Raw genomic sequence first — 18,722 nt, 5'->3', positions numbered from 1 at the left:
CTGGGGGTCCTTCCCCGCCCCCACGTCCAGTTGGCCCTGGGTCTCCCCGGGCTTTAGGGGCCCCGTGGCTCCTGGCTCTCACCTCTGCCTCCTCTCTCAGGTGCAGCCGTCAGGCCAGGCGGCCTGCCTCGGGGCGCTCCTCTTCCTCTACACGGGCGACTTCTTCCTCCACATCCGGTTCCACGAGGACGGCCCCAGCAAGGAGCTGCCCCCATCCTGGTTCTGCCTGCCCAGCGTGCACGTGCGCGCCCTGGAGGCGCAAGCCTGAGCGCCCCGCCCCGTCCCGGGTCCCTGATCCTGCAGGGAGAGATGACCAGGGGCCCCCCTCCCCGGGGATGGGGCCATGGCTGCTGCCGCGATGCCTGTCCCCTCCTCCTGGCCACCCGACCCCCAGCCCGCAGCCCCCACGTCTGCCTGCCGCGTCCTCTCTGGGACTCGCAGGGGCCCCGCACGCGGCAGCCTCGCCCCTTCCCACCCTGCCCGTCGGGGCCCCCCTGCGAGCTTGGGCTATGGCAGATGCTGACCCAGACCCCGCAGTGTGGCCCATCCACCCAGCCCAGGCCTGGGGTCCCTACAACTGTTCTCGTGACCTGGGGTTCACAACCCAGCTGGCAGGAAGAGAAGGCAAGCATGAGGGAGCAGCCCTTCCCGGGCGGGTCTGCCGAGCCTCCCTCGGGCCCCTCGGCCCTTGGAATCCCCCGAGGGCTGGCTCTTCTCCTGGGGACCCCGAGGCAGCAGAGCTGGGAGATATGGCACCGTGGGTGACACTGAGAGTTTCCCGCTGCCCCTGGGAGTGGACACCCCTGCCTCAGCTGTCCTGGGCCCTGGGCTGGTTCCAGGCCGGGCTCGGGGGCGTGGCCTGTGTGTGTCTGTGTATCGGTGACAGATTCTCCAATAAAGGGCCTGCCTTGCTTCTCTTCTGGTCACCTGCATCCTTGCCTCTGCTTGTCCAGCGCAGTCAGGCGGCCGCCCCCCACCCCGCCCAGCTTGTCGGCCCCCAGCTCAGGTAGGGATTCCTGCAACCCACCACGGCACGCATGGCCGGTGGCCAGCAGGGTTGGAGCCGTGTCCATCTGTCCCTGTGAACCCTAGCCCCTCCCCAAGCATGTGCTCTTTGGGCCTGTTTCTCATCTCTCTGTAAACACTGTCTCGAATCCCGGCACCGTGGCCCCGAGCCCCCAGGATGGCTCTGGCCTCCCCAGCCTTTCACTTCCTCTCCTGAGATACACACGGGCTTCCCTGGTGGCTCAGCTGGTAAAGAATCCGCCTGCGATGCGGGAGACCTGGGTTCCATCCCTGGATTGGGAAGATCCCCTGGAGAAGGGAAAGGCTACCTACTCCAGTATTCAGGCCTGGAGAATTCCATGGACTGTATAGCCCATGGGGTCACAAAGAGTCGGACACGGCAGAGCGACTCAGCACACACCTGAGATACACACACACTTGGGAAGGTGTTTGGGGGTGACGCTCGCCTCCAGAAGTCGAGGTGAAGCTTGGAGGTGGGTGTCCTGTAACCAGCCTTGGACCCACCCCGCCCCCCGTGATGGTTGCCTTCGCCTACTCCCCCTCATAGCTCCCGGGTTCACTCAGCGCCCCCACCCTGGGCAGCCGCCCCCCACCTGCCGCCCTCACTCCAGGCGGGCTCCGAGCCCCCTACCCCTGCCCAGGCACCCTCAGGCAGGCCTTGTCCAGCAAACTGCCTGTCCTGAGCAGGGTCCTGGGCTGGAGAGAGGGTGAGGGTCCCAAGGCACAGAGCGGGGCTAGGGAGAAGCCAGAGGTGTCTGAGGCTCCCGGGTCCCCCCGTTTCCTCACGGCAGCAGGGCCATGGCTGACCCACTCATGGAGCAGAGCGGGAGGTGCAGGGAGCAGGCCGTCATGGGCCTGGGGCACCAGGCCGCTGGGAGCCCCCAGACTTCAGAGACGGGCACCCCTTCCCGGGGACTGGTGCACCCTGGTTAGAAAACCTCTCAAGCAGAGCTTCAGGCTCAGGGCAGCAGAGAGCTCCTGGGTCCGCCTCACCCCAGGACCCTGCACGTGTCTCCTGGTCAGCGCCTCCCAGAGCCAGGCGTGGCAGAGACCCGGCCCTGCTGGGCAGAGCCCCACGCAGACAGGGGTACTGAGATACACACACACCTGGGAAGTTGTTTGGGGGTGACACTGGCCTCCAGAAGTCAAGTGAAGCTTGGAGGTGGGTGTCCTGTAACCAGCCTTGGACCCCCCCACCCCCGACAGCTGCCTTCGCCTGCTCGGGGGGACGGAGCTCAGGGCCATGGGCAGCCTGAGCCAGCTCTCAGCCTCCATCTCCCCGGCGGGGTCACCGGTGGGGAAGGTGGGAACTCACAGCTCTGTCTCAAGGCCTAAGCCCGCACCTCATGGGCCAGGCTGCCCCTGGCGGTTTTGCAGGCGGGTTGTCGCCTGCCGGGAGCTGGGCTGAGGGTGGGCGTCCTGTATTGCCCCGAGCGGGGCTGAGCTGCCCTGCGGTGGCGGGGAGGGAGCACTAATGCAAACACAGAGCTGCCGCGAGGCCTGCGGCACCCTTTCCCTCCACCCCACCAGCCTCCACCCTCTCGGGCCTTGCTTCTCCTGAGGCCTGCCCGGAGCACGCACCTGGCTGCTTGTACAGGCCGGCCCAGGGAGGGGCTTCGCTTGAGGGCCCTGGGGCACACAAGCACGTCTGGGAGGTGGGGGACCCCCGCAGGGGAACGAGGGGTGGGGCAGGGACAAGCCAGTGCAGAAGGACCTGCGGGTCCCCAGGGCTGCCTTCCCCAAGGAGCCTGGGGGGAGTGAGAAGGCGGCCCCCGCCCCCGCCCGCCCTCAGCAGCACGAGCTGGCCGGTGTGTGTCCAGCCCGCAGGGGTCATCCCTGAACACCAGCCGTCCTCAGTCGTGAACAGATCAGGCACTGGCCTTGGGAGCCCTGGGGGCGATGAGAATTCCAGGGAACCTTGGGGGCCAGGAGTGGGGGCTTGCCACGGCCATTTTCCAGGATGAGCTGAGTGTGACGTAGCAGACACTGGGTCTCTGCCCTCAGCCTCCGATACAGCTCTTTCACCCCCTTGGAATTTCCTGGGTGAAAGGAGCGCCTTTTGTTCTGAAGAGGCCGCTTTGGCTGGGCTCCTGGGTGGCTTCAGCGTGGTCACCAGAAAGGCCTAGCGAGACCAGAAACTTGGACCTTCCTATCCCACCCTTACTGTCCAGGAGGGGAGAGGGGGCTGGAGGGTAAGTTAATTGATCAAGCCTGCAAGATGGAGCCCTCTTAGAACGGCCTCCACGGCGGATGTGGAGGGCTTCCTGGTCGGTGAATACATCCATGAGCCAGAGGCCGTCCATGCCAGCTCCACAGGGACAGAAGTGCCTGCACCCGGGACCCTCCCAGACCTCGCCCTGGGCGCCTCCCCATCTGTATCCTTTGTAATGTCGCTTACAATCAACTGGTCAACGTAAGTTATGTGTTTTCCTGAATTCTCTGAGCTGTTCTAGCAAACTATCAAACCTGAGGAGGGTCATGGGAACCCCAAGTGTTTTCTAGTTTCCCAAACAAATACAGCAGTTATCAGAGAAGTTACTGGATGCACCAAGAGAGAAGTCGCAAGGCTTCTTGGAGGAGTGGTTGCTGGAACTAACCCAGGCACCCTGAAGGGTGACCCAGGTGAGGCCTGTGTTGCGAATGCCTCCCACGGTGGAGGAGATGAACTGAGTCGAGCCCAAGGGCAGCCCTGCGTGGACCGTGAATGTTTGGAGCTCTGTCGTGGGGCCAGCAGGAGCCAGGGAACCATGTAGAGCAGGGGTGGGGCGTTTGTGTGGCTAGGGCGTTCCAGCTGTGTGGCTGAGGCAGCAGACCCAGGTGCTGCTGGTCTGGACAATGCGTCCTGGTTCTTCAGGTCCCAGACTACCGGCTCCTGGGCCCTGCAGTGCTACAGCTTCCGTGTCTGGACCCCTCCTCTCTCCGAGGGCCAGAGGAGGCTAAGCCAGGAATAGCCCGTGTCCTTTTCATCTCACCAGCTGAGCCAGCTTGGCCTTGCCCTCCTGACATTTGGTCCCTTCAGGCAGGACAGGCCTGCAACGATCCCAAAATTACCCCATTGTCAGACTGTCATCTGAAATTCATCGAGCAGAGTCTGGGTCCACGGGAAGATGCCCAAGGTACTGAACTCTGACTCAGCCATTTGTCAACTCTGCGACCTCAGACACGTCACTTTGGACTCGATTTTTTTTTTTCCCTTCTGAATAAATAGAGATGAAAATACTTATTTCGTGGGAACTTTCATGTTAAGAGTTTTGTTTGATCTCCAACCTTTCTACACGTGAGAGCAACTCCTCGTGAATACTGGTTCCCACTTTGCCCCCCTCCCGTTGCCTGCATGTCCTCACCCTGTCCACACCCTGGCGTATGCCCGGGATCGCAGAGCTGAACACGTGAGTTCACTGTCTCCCACTAGCCCTCTCCGCAGGTTCATTGATGAGGTGACGTGAGAGAACACGAGGCAGGCGTTTCTAATGCAGATGCTCGCCTGGGAAAGGGGTTCCCTGGCAAAGGAGTGAGCACCGCGACTCTGTGTGGTCAAGTGAAAGCTGCAAGTGTGGGTGGTTTCATACTACGCAGTCGTTGGATGAGGTCTCTGAGTCTGCCATCCAAGAAGCCACTCAGAAGTCTGAAGAGCCAGCCTGGTCCCAGTAAGCAGGAAGAGGGTGAGCTGTACCTGTCATCCCCTGATTCCTGGGGCCTCTGAACAGTGACTTAAGAGATTAAGACAAATAATAGGGAAAGATCAAAAGAGAGTGTCAACATGATGGAGCAGAGGCCCAGACCAAGCTCCTATTGAAAACAACTGAAAATGATGGTAATTATGTAAAAACACTTTTGTGAGTGCATCCACAAGCTGGCAGGAAAGTAAGAGATACTCAGCCTGGTACCTGTGTGTAGGCAGAATCCAAAAAGGCTAGCAATGAACTGATGCCAACTTTCATTTGGAGGGTTTTGCCAAAGCAGGAGCATCAGTTTTTGCAGCCTCATGAAACAAGAAGGAGGAAGACAAACCCCGGAGCCCACCAGGCAAGAAATCTAATAGAAGACCACTCCCCAGTAATTTGGGAGCCCTACCAAGCTCAGAATGGAAATGAAACTGACTCAACCCATTGATTCCATCCCAGATTGGCCCTCCCATGAAGCTGCAGTCCCAAGGCACAGTCCTGGAAAGCCACCCCCAAACTTCAGGTCATTCATTAATTTGAAAATGATCCTAGATGTATACACACACCAGACATCTTACAGAAGAGAATGTATCCTTTCTGGAGGAATCTACTCTTGTCCCTAATCTCCTAGGATTTCTACAAGGAACATGAATAACTCAAGAGTTATGAAAGAAAGAAAGTTATTAAATATACAAGGAAACAATGCATCATGTGTGAGCGCCAGAAGAAATAAAAGCAGCAAACTCAGGCCTGAAGAGGGATAGGATACTGGGTTTATCAGACACAGACTGCAAAATAAGTATGCTTTATATGTTACGAGAAATGAAAGAAGATTATAATGGGTCTAGAACATCATAAAATAATACTCAAATGGACCACCTCCTATACTTGAAAAAGAGAGCTGAAATTAAATACTTAACGAATAGGTTGGAGAGTATATTAAACCCAGCTTGGGGCAGAGCTAGTAAATGAAAGAGCTGAAGACGTTATAAGAAGTGCAGCCCAGAGAGACCAAAAAATATGAAAGAGACTTAAGGAGGCACAGCAGACAGGGTGAGACACCTTCATATACATCTAATCAAGTTCCTAGAGAAGTGGATGCAGAGGACAGAGAAAAGTCAAGATTTGAAAGCATAACGACCGAGAACTTCTCAGAACTGATAAAGACACAAGTCCACACATGCAACAAGCCCAGTGAATTCCAAGTAGCATAACATTTTAAAGACACGATAGACATATCATAGTACAGTTTCAAAGACCATATGTGAAGGGATGATTTAAAAGGAGCTAGAAAGACAAAGAAGGAAATGGCACCCCACTCCAGTACTCTTGCTTGGAAAATCCCATGGATGGAGGAGCCTGGTAGGCTGCAGTCCATGGGGTCACTAAGAGTCGGATACGACTGAGCGACTTCACTTTCACTTTTCACTTTCATGCACTGGAGAAGGAAATGGCAACCCACTCTAGCGTTCTTGCCTGGAGAATCCCAGGGACGGGGGAGCCTGGTGGGCTGCCGTCTATGGGGTCGCACAGAGTTGGACACGACTGAAGTGACTTAGCAGTAGGCAGAAAGACAAAGACAAATTGCCTTCAAAGAAGTGGCAATTTGATTGACAACTGACTTCTCATCAGCAAAAACCAAGTCCAGAAGTCAGTGCTGTAGAGAATGAGAATGTGCTGAGTGGTACAAGTATTTTTCAACAGATGAAATGATTATACTTTCATTTCAACAAAAATAGGGTTTTCCACCACTGAAACCTCACTAACAGGAATTCTGAAGAATGACTCTCAAGCAGAAAGAAATTGATGCCAGATAGAAAGTCAGAGACACAAGAAAGAGGGAACAACGGATTGAGGGGCACACGTGTGGGTAAATCTAAATCAAACATTTACTGTATGATAATGATTGAGTTAAAACAGGATTGACGTGTGTAGAAAAATAACAGATTTTGGTAAGGGGATGATTGGAATCAGTGTTTCCTAGAAACTGCTTTAATTTCAATTATAAAGATTCAGGAGGAGGATAAAGATACTGAGTAACACAGGCTTAGGCTTTGGTGCTGGGTTTATGGAAGTTTCAGTTTCTGGGATCACCATTAAGAAAATGAGAAACAGTGCAAACAACTTCTAAACAAGTTTCTCCAAAAAAAAAATTGAAGAAGGAAAACTAATTATTCAATCAAAAAGAAGGAAAGAAAGAAAAGAACAAGGTCCAAAGAAATAAATAGAAATGACAGAGCAAATAAAATGGCAATCATCATGATATTACTATCCCCCATATTACAGTTGAAAAAAACGGGGCACAGAGCAATAAAGTAACACCTAGAAGTGGTTATAAAATAAGTTATAGAAATACATGAAAGCATATCAGTACTTAAACTAAATATCCCAGATAAAAGACTAGATATAAAACCCGCAAAATCATGTTTATGATGTTTACAAGAGACACTAAAACAGAAGGATATAGTAGGCTGGAATAAAATACTGGAAAAAATGTGCCAGAAAAAATCCTAATAAACTGTGAGTCTAAAGTAAAACATAAAGTACTTCAAGTGATAAAAATAATAACGTCATGACGACAAAAGTAATAACATCAGGACGCCTATAGTAACTCCAGGTATGTGTGCAACCAATAACACAACTTGAAATCCACAAAGACAACCAGGTAGAACCAAAAGGAAACACAGAGAAATCTCACAGTAACTCAAGGATGGAGACGACAGACGTCATTAAAGATATAAAGGATTTGTAAAACTCCATCATTCAATTTGACTTAATGGATTTATGCTGAATACTCAGCAGCCTAGAAAAATATTTTTATCAAGCACATGCAAGATTTGCTTTATGGCCCTGTGAGTAGTTGAATCAAGCTGAATCGAGATTGCCGGGAGAAGGATCAGCAACCTCAGATATGTAAATGATTCCACTCTAATGGCAGAAAGTGAAGAACTAAGGAGTCTCTTGATGAGGCTGAAAGAGGAGAGTGAAAAAAGCTGGCTTAAAAGTCAACGTTCAGGAAACGAAGGACAGGGAAGCCTGGCATGTTGCAGCCCACGGGGTCGCAAAGCTTGGACACAACTTAACAACTGAACAGTAACACATAGTTGAAAGACTGTTACCACACAGATGTATTATCTGAACCCAGTATACCTAAGTTAGGAATATATCACCAAAAGATAATTATAAAGCTCTCATGTATTTGAAATTTAGTAAATACCTCTAGATAACTCAGAGTTGAGAGAAGAAATCGCCATGGAAAGTAGGAGATACTGAAATTGAACAACAGCAAAAGTATATCAGAACGTGTATGATGCAGATAAATCAGTATTTAGAGGAATGTTTTATAAACTTAAATGCTCATATTCGAAAGAGAAAAGTGTGAAAGTTAATGAACAAAGCACCATCTCTAGGAGCTAAAAGATGGCAGAGGAGATCAAAGAAAACAGAAGACTATAATAAAGATAAGATCATAAGTTAATAAAATAAGAAACAGAGCCACAATAGCAAAAAGCCAAAGGTTGTTTCTTGAAAAGGCTAATAAAATTGAGAAAACTCTGAGTAGATTAATAAAGAAAAAAGAAAAGGCACAAATAGCCACATTACAAATAAAGACGGGACATCAGATCTTACAGCCAGTGATAGAATATTGTTGAGGAATAAGGGGAAATTATGGTGACATTCATAACAATAAGCTTGAGAGTGTAAATGAAATATAAAATTTCTAATAAATATGATACAAATTAAAATCCCTGGTAATAAATAGGATGAGTAATCCTAAAACCATGAAAGGAATCAAATCCATTGTTAAAAATCTTAAAAACTCTTTTCAAAAATAAAATTCCAGGTCCAGATGGTTTTTACCAGGGAATTCTAATTCAAGGAACAAAAAACTCGAATGCTACACAAAATATTTATGAACATGGGAAAAGATGGTAAAGCACTCAGATATATTTTATGAGGCTGGTATAACCTTGATGTCAAAATCTAACAAACACAGCATAAGAAAAGAAAATTTGAGGCTAAATCCTACATCAATGTCGACGCAAAAATTTGAATCTACATGTTAGCAAACAGATTCAGTAACATGTAAAAGAGGACCATGATCAAGCTGTATTCATCCAGAGAATGCAAGGTTGGTTTTACACTGGAAAAGATATTAATGAATCCACCACACTAGTAAATTAAAGAGGAAAAAGCATATAATTCTTACAGACATGGGGAAAGTCTTTGATAAGAGTCAACATCCTTTTAAGACTTTCAAAAAAACCAACCCCCCAGAAAAGCTTCTTAGTGTATGTAATCTAGGTCTAGAATAGTTTTTTTAACCTAATAAAAGGATATCTATAAAGAATATACACAGAGCAAACATTATTCCACATTATGTGGAAATGTAAGCACTCTTTAAGATGGAGAACACAACAAGGGAATTCATTATCCCCACTTTCATTCAGCATTGTATAAGCAGTCCATGCCAGCACAGAAACAGGTACGGGAGCAAATAAAAGGCTTAAGAGCTGGAAACAAAGAAACAAAACTGTCATCATTTGCACATTTTATCATCAGTTATACTGAAAAGGTCTGTCTAGTCAAGGCTATGGTTTTTCCAGTAGTCATGTATGGATGTGAGAGTTGGACTGTGAAGAAAGCTGAGCACTGAAGAACTGATGCTTTTGAACTGTGGTGTTGGAGAAGACTCGAGAGTCCCTTGGACTGCAAGGAGATCCAACCAGTCCATTCTAAAGATCAGTCCTGGGTGTTCATAGGAAGGACTAATGCTGAAGCTGAAACTCCAATACTTTGGCCACCTCATGCAGAGAGTTGACTCATTGGAAAAGACCCTGATGCTGGGAGGTATTGGGGGCAGGAGGAGAAGGGGACAACAGAGGATGAGATGGCTGGATGGCATCACGGACTCGATGGACATGAGTTTGGGTGACTCCGGGAGTTGGTGATGGACAGGAAGGCCTGGTATGCTATGATTCATGAGGTTGCAAAGAGTCGGACATGACTGAGCGACTGAACTGAACTGATACTTAAATCCTAGAGAATCTTCAGGTTTATTAGAATGAATAAGTGCTTAGCGATGTTGGGGCTTCCCTGGTGGCTCAGAGGGTAGAGCGTCTGCCTGCAATGCAGGAGGCCTGGGTTCGATCCCTGGGTTGGGAAGATCCCTGGAGAAGGAAATGGCAACCCACTCCAGTATTCTTACCTGGAAAATCCCATGGACAGAGGAACCTGGTGGGTGTAGTCCATGGATCACAAAGAGTTGGATACAACTGAGGGACTTCACTTTCACTTTCTTTAGCAATGTTATTGGATATAAAATCAGTATAGAAAATCCACAGCATTTTTTACCACAACCAAAACCATCTAGAAAATAGTTGTAAACATTACCTTTTATAGAACTGCAAAAAATATAAAGAATTCATGGTAGGCAGAATAGCGACATTGCAAATATGTCCATGTCCTGATTCCTAGAACCTGTGAGAATGATGGGTTCATGGCAAAGGGTAATTATGAGTACAGATAAAGTGGCTGATAACTTGACTTTAGGGAGATTATTCTGGATTTTACATGTGGGTCCAGTGTGTTCACAAGGTTCCTTAAAAGGGAAAGAGGGAAACAAAAGAAAACTAGAGAGATGGCGGGGTGAGAAGAATTTAGCCTGATGTTGCTGGCTTTGAAGATGGAGGAAGGGGCCGTGAACCTCAACCTCGAGAAGCTGGAAAAGGCGAGGAAACAGATTCTCCACTAGCGCTTTCTCTCACAAGGACGAAGTCCTGGGCACATCTTGACTTTTGCCCAGAGAGACTCATTTTAGACTCTGACTTCAAGAACTCGAAGATGAGCAACTTGTACTGTTTAAGCCACCAAGTTTGCAGTAACTTGTTACAGAAACAAAAGAAAAATAACAGAATCCAGGAATAAATCTGTTCTCTAATGTGCAAGACCATTATGGAGAAAGTTATAAAAAATTTATGGGAAGATGTTAAAGGAGATCTAAATAAACCGTTGGGAGACTCTCTCATAAAGATGTGAATTCTCATGAAATTGATCCATTGGTTCCACACAACACCAATAAAAATCTTAACAGTTTTTAGTGAAGCTTGGCAAACTGATTCTAAAATTCATATATAAAATGCAAAGGCCCAATAATAGCCAACATACTGTTGAAGAATAAGTCAAAATGTATCATAATGTTAAACAAGTACACAATGTGGAATGGAAAAATGGACCAATGGAAAGTCCAGAAACAGAGGCATGCATATAGGGCCATGTGACGCGTGAAATACTGCTGTCACATATCAGTGGGAAGAGGATGGACTTTTCCCTAAATGGTCTCAGGAAGTAAGCGAGTAGCCATAGGGAAAGAGATATTGGGCTCTAGTACACACCACACAAAAAAAACTACTGTAGGTTAAGACCTAAATGTAAAAGGCAAAGTATAAAACATTTACAAGATATTAAAGATATCTTATGGTAGGGATAGATGTCCTAAATAAGACATAAGAAACACAAGCCATAAAAAATGATGAATTTCACTGTATTAAAACTAGAATTTCTTTTCATCAAAAGATACCTAAAGAAGATGGAAAGACAAGTCACAAACTGGGAGAAACTTGAGGAGAGTCTCCCACTCTTAAACGATTATTTAGCATAGAAATAATGTAGGTCACTCGTGCTCACAATCCATAGGAAGGAACAAGTCAGCCGACGGCAGGTGTGTGGCCTGCCCCTTATATTGAGAAGAGTATGAGCAGCAGAAGCTTCTTCCACTCCTAGAGAGGTTGAACTGGTCATATGCTATGATCTAGTGAGCTCACTACCATCTACATACCACAGTGAAAACACACATGGCTAGAGTAATGTGAGCTGGGTGCCAGAATGTTTATAGCATAATTGTTCATAGCGAGGGAAGAAAAAAAAGGACATCAGATCACATTCCATAGAAAGGATGGAATGTGCAGACCCATTTTAGCATATCTGTATGGCAGAATACTGTACAATGATGAATATGCAACAATGTGGATCCATTTCCAAAGCATAACATTGATGGAAGAAAGCGGCCAACAGGAAAGCACAGGCAATATGATTCCAATTACATGAAGTCCCCAAAGCAAAAAGTTGTTTTTTTTTTTTTTTTAAGCAATAAGGATAAGCAAATAAGTTGCTTATACAAAATTTAGCATAGATTCCCTGTGGAGCAGAGAAAAAGGATGGGATTTGAGAGGGAAAATTGGACTCTGGGAATCAAATGATGTTCCATTTATTCACCTGGGTAGTGAAAACTTAGTTCTGTGCTTCTCTCTAAAAATTGAGATGTTCAATTCAGGCCCAGGTGATGAGAACTGTCAAAGACATGGCTCTTGGTTTAAAAAAGAAAGAAAGAAAGAAAGCTCCTTTGGCACAGATTCAGCAAACCAATAAAGAAATTCTTTCCCTCTTCCACCTTTAGAATTCGGTTTGCCATTTCAAACCTGCTGATTAATCACAGTGTGTTCCTGGCAGCTGCCCAGGCCAGCTCCTCTGAAAATAGGTGAAGTGGGATCCCTAGGGCAGGAGCACCTTCAGCACCACGGACAGCAACCCACTATTCAGAGACCAGCTGCAAAGGGATTCAGAGAATTGCCTAAGGGCAGAGGCTTTCACAGTCTTGGCCTAAGCCACCAGCAGGCAGAGGATGAAACAGAGCCCATGTCTCCTGATACCTGATCCACTCTATGTTCCACTGCTCCTGGCTTTGGCTAAATGGACTGGCACTCGTCCCTGAACCAGGAAGTCACTAGGGGACTTCCAAGTGTAAGTCTTCCACATGGAAAGCTTGGGCTTTGCAATGAGTGTCAGCAGGTTGAGATCTGGACTCTGCCCCCACCCTCTGAGTGCTCTCGGAAGTCTCTGCCCCTCGCCAAGCCTCAGTGTCAATCATATCCACTCCCCACAGAGTTGCTGCGAGAATTCAATAATATTAGATCTTGTGCTCTGGTACACAATTAAAACCAAGAAAATTCCCTTTCCCTCAGCGTATTTCAAACAGAAAAAAAAAAAAAAATGTCCTTTGGAACATTTAAAAGAAGCTGAAACAATTAGAGTCTGTTTTAGAAATAAACCCCACAAAATTTCCGTATAAAATCTTGGCATTGGCTAACAGATATTAAGGTTCCTTTGGATGTCCTAGTTCTGGCCACTCTGGTTCATTTCAGCCCCCTGATCATTGCCTACTGTGTCTTTACTTTGCTATGCCGAGAGATACTCAGAGAAGGGGGTGATGATATGCTCACAAAACGTCCCAGGGCTAAGGGTCCTCGACCACACACTCCTTCCCCACAACGAACCTGAAGGGTGATATGTCGTTCTTTTAATTGGTCTCTGGATTCCATTTGCTAGGGTTGCATTTAGGAGTTTTCGTCTATATTCATAAGTGCCGCTGGTCTACAATTCCTTTTTTGTTGTTGTTGTTCAGACACTAAGCCTCTGTGACCCCACGGACTGCAGCACGCCAGGCTTCCCTGTCCTTCCCCATCTCCCAGAGTTTGCTCAAACTCATGCCCATCAAGTCGGTGACGCCATTCAACCATCTCGTCCTCTGTCATCCCCTTCTCCCCCTGCCTTCAATCTTTCCCAGCATCAGAGTCTTTTCTAATGAGTTGACTCTTCACCTTATTTTGTATTAAAGATATCCTAGAGGCACAGAATGAATAAGGGAGTTTCTCTTCTATCCTTTTCTGTGGCCCCAAATAGTTTAAACAGTATTAAAATGATTAGTTCTTTAGAAATTAGATAAAATTCAGTGGTAAGCCTGTCTGATTCTGCAATCTTTTCACTGACAGATCTCCAATCACCTTCTAATCTCGTCTATGGTAATTGGTCTATTAAAATTTTCCATTTTTTCTTGGACTGATTTTGGTAATTTACTTTTACTAGGAAATCATCCATTTCCCTGGGGTTTTCAATTTGTTATCACAGAGTTGCATATAATATTCTCTCATAATTATTTTTATCTCCCCTGTATCTGTAGTTATATTGGTGTGTCTGCCTTCTCATTCCTAATCTTGTCTAATTTTACTCTCTCTCTCCATTCTCCATAATTGGACTCACGAGGGTTTTTTCTATTTTATTAGCCATTTCAAAGAACACGCTTTTATATTTATGTATTCTTCCCACTATTTAAAATTGTTTTCTATTTCGTCAATTTCAGGTCTTAACCTTATGAATTCCCTTTTTCTTGTTTCTTTTGTTGTTTCTTTTCCTAATTGCTTGAAACAATACTAAAAATGATGCTATGTTTAGTCTTTGCCCCCTCTAATGGAAGTATTTCAGGCTGTGTGTTTCTAAGCTGTGTTAACTTTAGCATGTATGTATATATATATGTATGTATACCTACATACATATTTGATGTGGACTGTTTTAAAAGTCTTTATTGAATTTGTTCCAATATTGCTTCTGTTTTTAGTTTGTTTGGCTGCAAGGCATGTGGGATCTTAGCTGTCCGACCAGTGATCGAACCCACACTCCCTCCATTGGAACGTGAAGACTTCACCACTAATAAGGGAGCCAAACACACTTTATTTGCAAATTTTAAACATTCATGCATAACCCTTGGATTGAAGAGGAAAATCAAAAGAGAAAGTACATACTATCTGGGAAAAGAAACAAGGAAAAAAATGGTAAAACATATACTAGGGACTTCCCTGGTGGTCCAGTGGTTAAGATTTCACCTTCCAATGCACGGGCTTCCCTGGTGGCACAGACGGTGAAGAATCCGCCTGCAACGTGGGAGACCCGGGCTCAGTCCCTGGGTTGGGAAGATCTCCTGGAGAAGGGAATGGCAACCCACTCCTGTATTGTTGCCTGGACACTCTGGTAACCCACCCCAGTGTTCTTGCTTGGAGAATCCCATGGACAGAGGAGTCTGGTAGGGTGTACAGTCCATGGGGTCACAGAATCAGACACGGCTGAGCAGCTAACACTGTCACTCTACTGAATATGGCTGGAGCACGAGGCCTGTGAAAACGTCACTCTTGTGTTCTTTCACCTGATAATGTTTTCTTGTCAGCCTATTATATCCTGATTTTCCTCAGTGACCTTTGGGCACATAAACAGGGATTCACTATTTGATTTAAAAGTATATATATGTACATATAAATGTATAAAACTGTGTATTATATATCCATTCACAGTTATTGTTTGCATTATTCAATTCTGTTATTACTTTGTTGTTTTTTAATTTTAAATATACATAAAAGCAGAGAGAGAAGACATGAAAGCATCCATCACCAAGACTCAATAACTGTACATTCTGCTATGTTTGTTTTTTACTGAGGTATTTAGAATTAAAGTATAGGCTTCATTTCACCCCTAGACACTAGTTTGCCTCTTCCCTACTTAACCATGAAACTGTTACTGTACCTGAGAAAATAACGATGACGTTCTATAATATAAAACTCCATCCATAGTCAAATTTCCCTAATTGTCCCTAAAATGACTTTTAAATATCTGATTTGTTCAAACTAGGATCGAGTCAATGGCCATGCAATATATTTGCTTGCCTCGTAACTTCCAATTGCTTCTTAATTTCTAACACTCTTGTCCATTTCTCACAAAAATGTGCAGCTTTTTTCTCACTATAATCTTATCTGTATCAGGTTCTCTTTCCTTTACTAGTACGTTTTCACTTAGATATTAGGTTGTTTGTTATTGTTTTTAAATACAGGCTTATGACACATAGCACTTAATTGTATAACATTCTAACGTATCATATATAATTATTTTAAACCATGTTGAAATTAATATCTGCCAGTCCTAGTTTATACTTTGTTTTCATCTGCTTTATCCTTGCAGATGTTTCCCCAGAAATGTATTTTATCTTTTAATATTTATTTGGCTGTGTCAAGTCTCCCTTGCATCCTGTGGGATCTCTCATTGTGGCATGTATACTCAGTTGCTATGTGGGACGTGGGATCCTAGTTCACGACCAGATATCCAACCTGCACATTGCAAGCCAGATTCTAAACCACTGGACCACCAGGGAGGTCCCTCTCAGCAATTAATTTTAAATATGTAAAATATTATTTTGTTTCAAGTGCTTTTCTAATAAACAGCTGACAATTGGCCTTCCTTCCTTTTGCGTGTTGAACCCAGTGTGACAGGGTCTATCCTTCCATGGGAGAACTCAATTCTTTCCATTTAAGAACACTTACATATATAATGTAGTCTCCTGTGAGATGCTGTTGTTGATTATTTTGTATCAGTGTTTCTTCCTCACTTTCGATGGCTTGATCAAGTTACTAGTTCCTTCCATCTTCCCCTTTCTTAATCTGGAAGTCCCCATTTAGGCCCTTGTCTCACGTGTCTTCCCCAAATTCGTATGTTGAAGCACTCACTCTCAGAGTAGCTGTTTTGGAGATGGAGCTTCTTGGGGGTACTTAAGGTTAAATGATGTCATAAGGATGGGTCCCAGATCCAGGAGGATTAGTGTCCTTCTAGGAAGAGACACCAGAACTCTCTCTCTCTCCTGCCCCTCCTTCCAGCACCTGTACAAAGAAGAGGTCATGTGAGTGCCCAGCAAACCGAGGGGCAAGACTTCAGAACAAAACCCGTCTTGCAGGCCCCTTGATCCCAGACTTCCAGCCTCCAGAAACAAGTATGTGTTGTGTGAGCCTGTGGCAAGACTGGTATTTTGTTATGCTCGCCCAAGGGGATAGACCCTAAGACTCCTTCCGTTGTGTTGATGGTTCCGTATTTCCCACATCTCTTTACTTTGAAAATAAGATACCAACTATTCCACACAATAGGATGTTCTACTTTTCTGCTAATTATTCCCCCTCAGGCTAAGAAGATGACCCTTCCAGACATCTTTTATTTTCTTCCTTTCCCCTTCCTCTCCAAGATGAGATCCTTGCAAAGTTTATCATTTGCGCCCCTACTCCCCGCCGCCCCGCCGGCCATAACTCATAGGTACTGCTGAGCTATGACTTTTATAAATAGACTATCATTAGAATTTTTCCTCCTAGTACAGACCTTCAATTTCAGGAACCCTTACTTAGCACTTAGATGGCACAGTCTGAGACAGGTCTATCCTTATTCATTTTTGTTTAATTTACCCACATATCAAGGTCCGCTGCTCACCACTATGTCTTTCCCTTTTCATTTTTCTTCATTCTCTGGGCTCTGTCCTGCCTCTTATTTCCAGATTACAGTCTTCTCTTGAGTCTTTTTTTTTTTTTTTTCAGAAGGGGCAGGGAATAGACGAGAATTTGGAAAGTGTTATTGCGGAATCTTCCTTCCCTTTCACAGGTGAGCAGGAACTTACCTGTGAACAGGATGCTCGAGGGAAGGTCTATGCTGGGCATGAAAGTGGACAGAAGTCCCCTGGCATGGCCTCCAGATGTGATGGAGGAACCATGGTGAGATCTGCCAGGTTCCCTCTCCCTGTCGGGGATCATGGGAGCCTAGGGCAGGGGAGTGTCTGCCAGCCTGGGCCTCAGGGGACCAGCTCCTGTCAACTCAACGTGAGCAGCAAACAGCCTTTGAGATCTGAACGACTGATTTTGTTTTTAATTTAAAAATTGTTCTGGTACTGATGTGTCTTAGTCAGCTCAGGCTGCTGTAAGGAAATACCACAGACAGTGGTGGGGGTGGCAGCAGAGACTTAGCCCTCACAGTTCTGGAGGCTGGGAGCCCAGGCTTGGGTGCTGGCAGGCTCAGCGCCTGGCAGGGGCCCTCTTCCTGTTTGCAGATGGCCCGTTCTCATCCTGTCCTCGCGTGGCCGAGGCGGCCGTGGGGGAGGTGGTTTCTGGTCTCCTCCTCTTTCTACAAGAACTCTAATCCCATTTGAAGCCCCACTCCTGGGACCTCATCTAAACCTGTTACCCCCGAATGCCCCACAACCAAGTGCCATCACGCTGGGGGTTAGGGTTTCAGCCAATGAACCTGGTGGGAGGGTCACGAGCATTCAGTCCATAACTTGCTGGATAACCTACCCCATCTGACTGATTCAGAAGCCATTTGGATATGGGATGCTCTCACTCTCCAGGTATAATTCTCTCCCTCCTGTTGGGCTCTGGCCCCTGCCCCCACCTCTCCCACCCAGGTGGTATGATTTTTCTTTATCAGCAATTTGGGGGCTCAGATCTGATAGCAGAATACCCGCATGTTTGTCTGGGTCCCCCAAGAAGCAGATGTTGCAATGCAACTAAACACACAAGAAATTTACTAGGGAGGACACTTAAGTGAGGGGTTTCCCAAGTGGCTCAGTGGCAAAGAATCCGCCTGCCAATGCAGGAGACACAGGAGATGAGGGTTCGATCCCTGGGTCGGGAAGATCCTCTGGAGGAGGAAATGGCAACCCACTCCAGTATTCTTGCCTGGAGAATCCCATGAGCAGAGGCGCCTGGCGGGCTATGGTCCACAGGGAGGCAGAGTCGACATGACTGAGCATGCACAGCACGATGGCACTTTGAGAGGAAATGGGGAGGGAGCTGGGAGAGCCGTCGTACCATGATCCTACCCAAGTGAAAGAGGGAGGGAAGGAAGGATGGCGGGCGGAAACCGAATACTCAGTCAAATCCTGCTGCCAAAGATGCCTGCTCAGAAAAGGCAGATAGACAGGAGATGAAGCAAGGCCTGGCCCCAGAGTCTGGCCTGACCCTTCTCCCAATGCTCTCCACAACAGCTGAGACGCCTGCCGTGCCGGCGAGAGCACGGGTCGGCATGGCCAAGCATGACTGCACAGGGGAGGGCGTGGGGCGGGGTGCACCGAGGTGTAGACAGTGCTGTGGATGCAGGATCGCGGAGGCGAGCACGCACACGGTGCCTTGGTCTGTGATGTGTACGCTTCCTGACCTCACCTCTGTGCCAACAGGGCCTGGACCAGGAACCGGCCAAGTAGATGCTTAACAGACACGTGTGTCAAGAAAGAATGAACACCGGTAGCTCTATTCTGGTCTCAGATTCTAAGATGAAGTCTGGGAGAGAGAGAGAGACTCTGGGGTGGGAACACCAAAGAGGAGCTCATCTGGACGGAAGTCAGGG

At 46.9% G+C, this 18,722-nt stretch overlaps 1 protein-coding gene across 4 annotated transcripts in view; it reads left to right on the top strand.

Moving 5' to 3' along the window:
- The window catches only part of TRAPPC9 (trafficking protein particle complex 9), a 391,636-nt gene extending 390,710 nt beyond the window's left edge, over positions 1-926 (top strand). For all 4 annotated transcript variants that reach the window (XM_018058608.1, XM_018058607.1, XM_018058610.1 and 1 more), the window contains one exon: positions 101-926. In XM_018058608.1, coding sequence (XP_017914097.1) covers positions 101-268 — 168 coding nt within the window. In that variant the 3' untranslated portion in view covers positions 269-926. The remainder of the gene's footprint in view (positions 1-100) is intronic.

This window comes from Capra hircus, chromosome 14 (assembly GCF_001704415.2).
Source record: "Capra hircus breed San Clemente chromosome 14, ASM170441v1, whole genome shotgun sequence".
In the NCBI taxonomy this organism is placed as follows: Eukaryota; Metazoa; Chordata; class Mammalia; order Artiodactyla; family Bovidae; genus Capra; species Capra hircus.
This window is presented reverse-complemented; position numbering and strand designations above follow the sequence as displayed.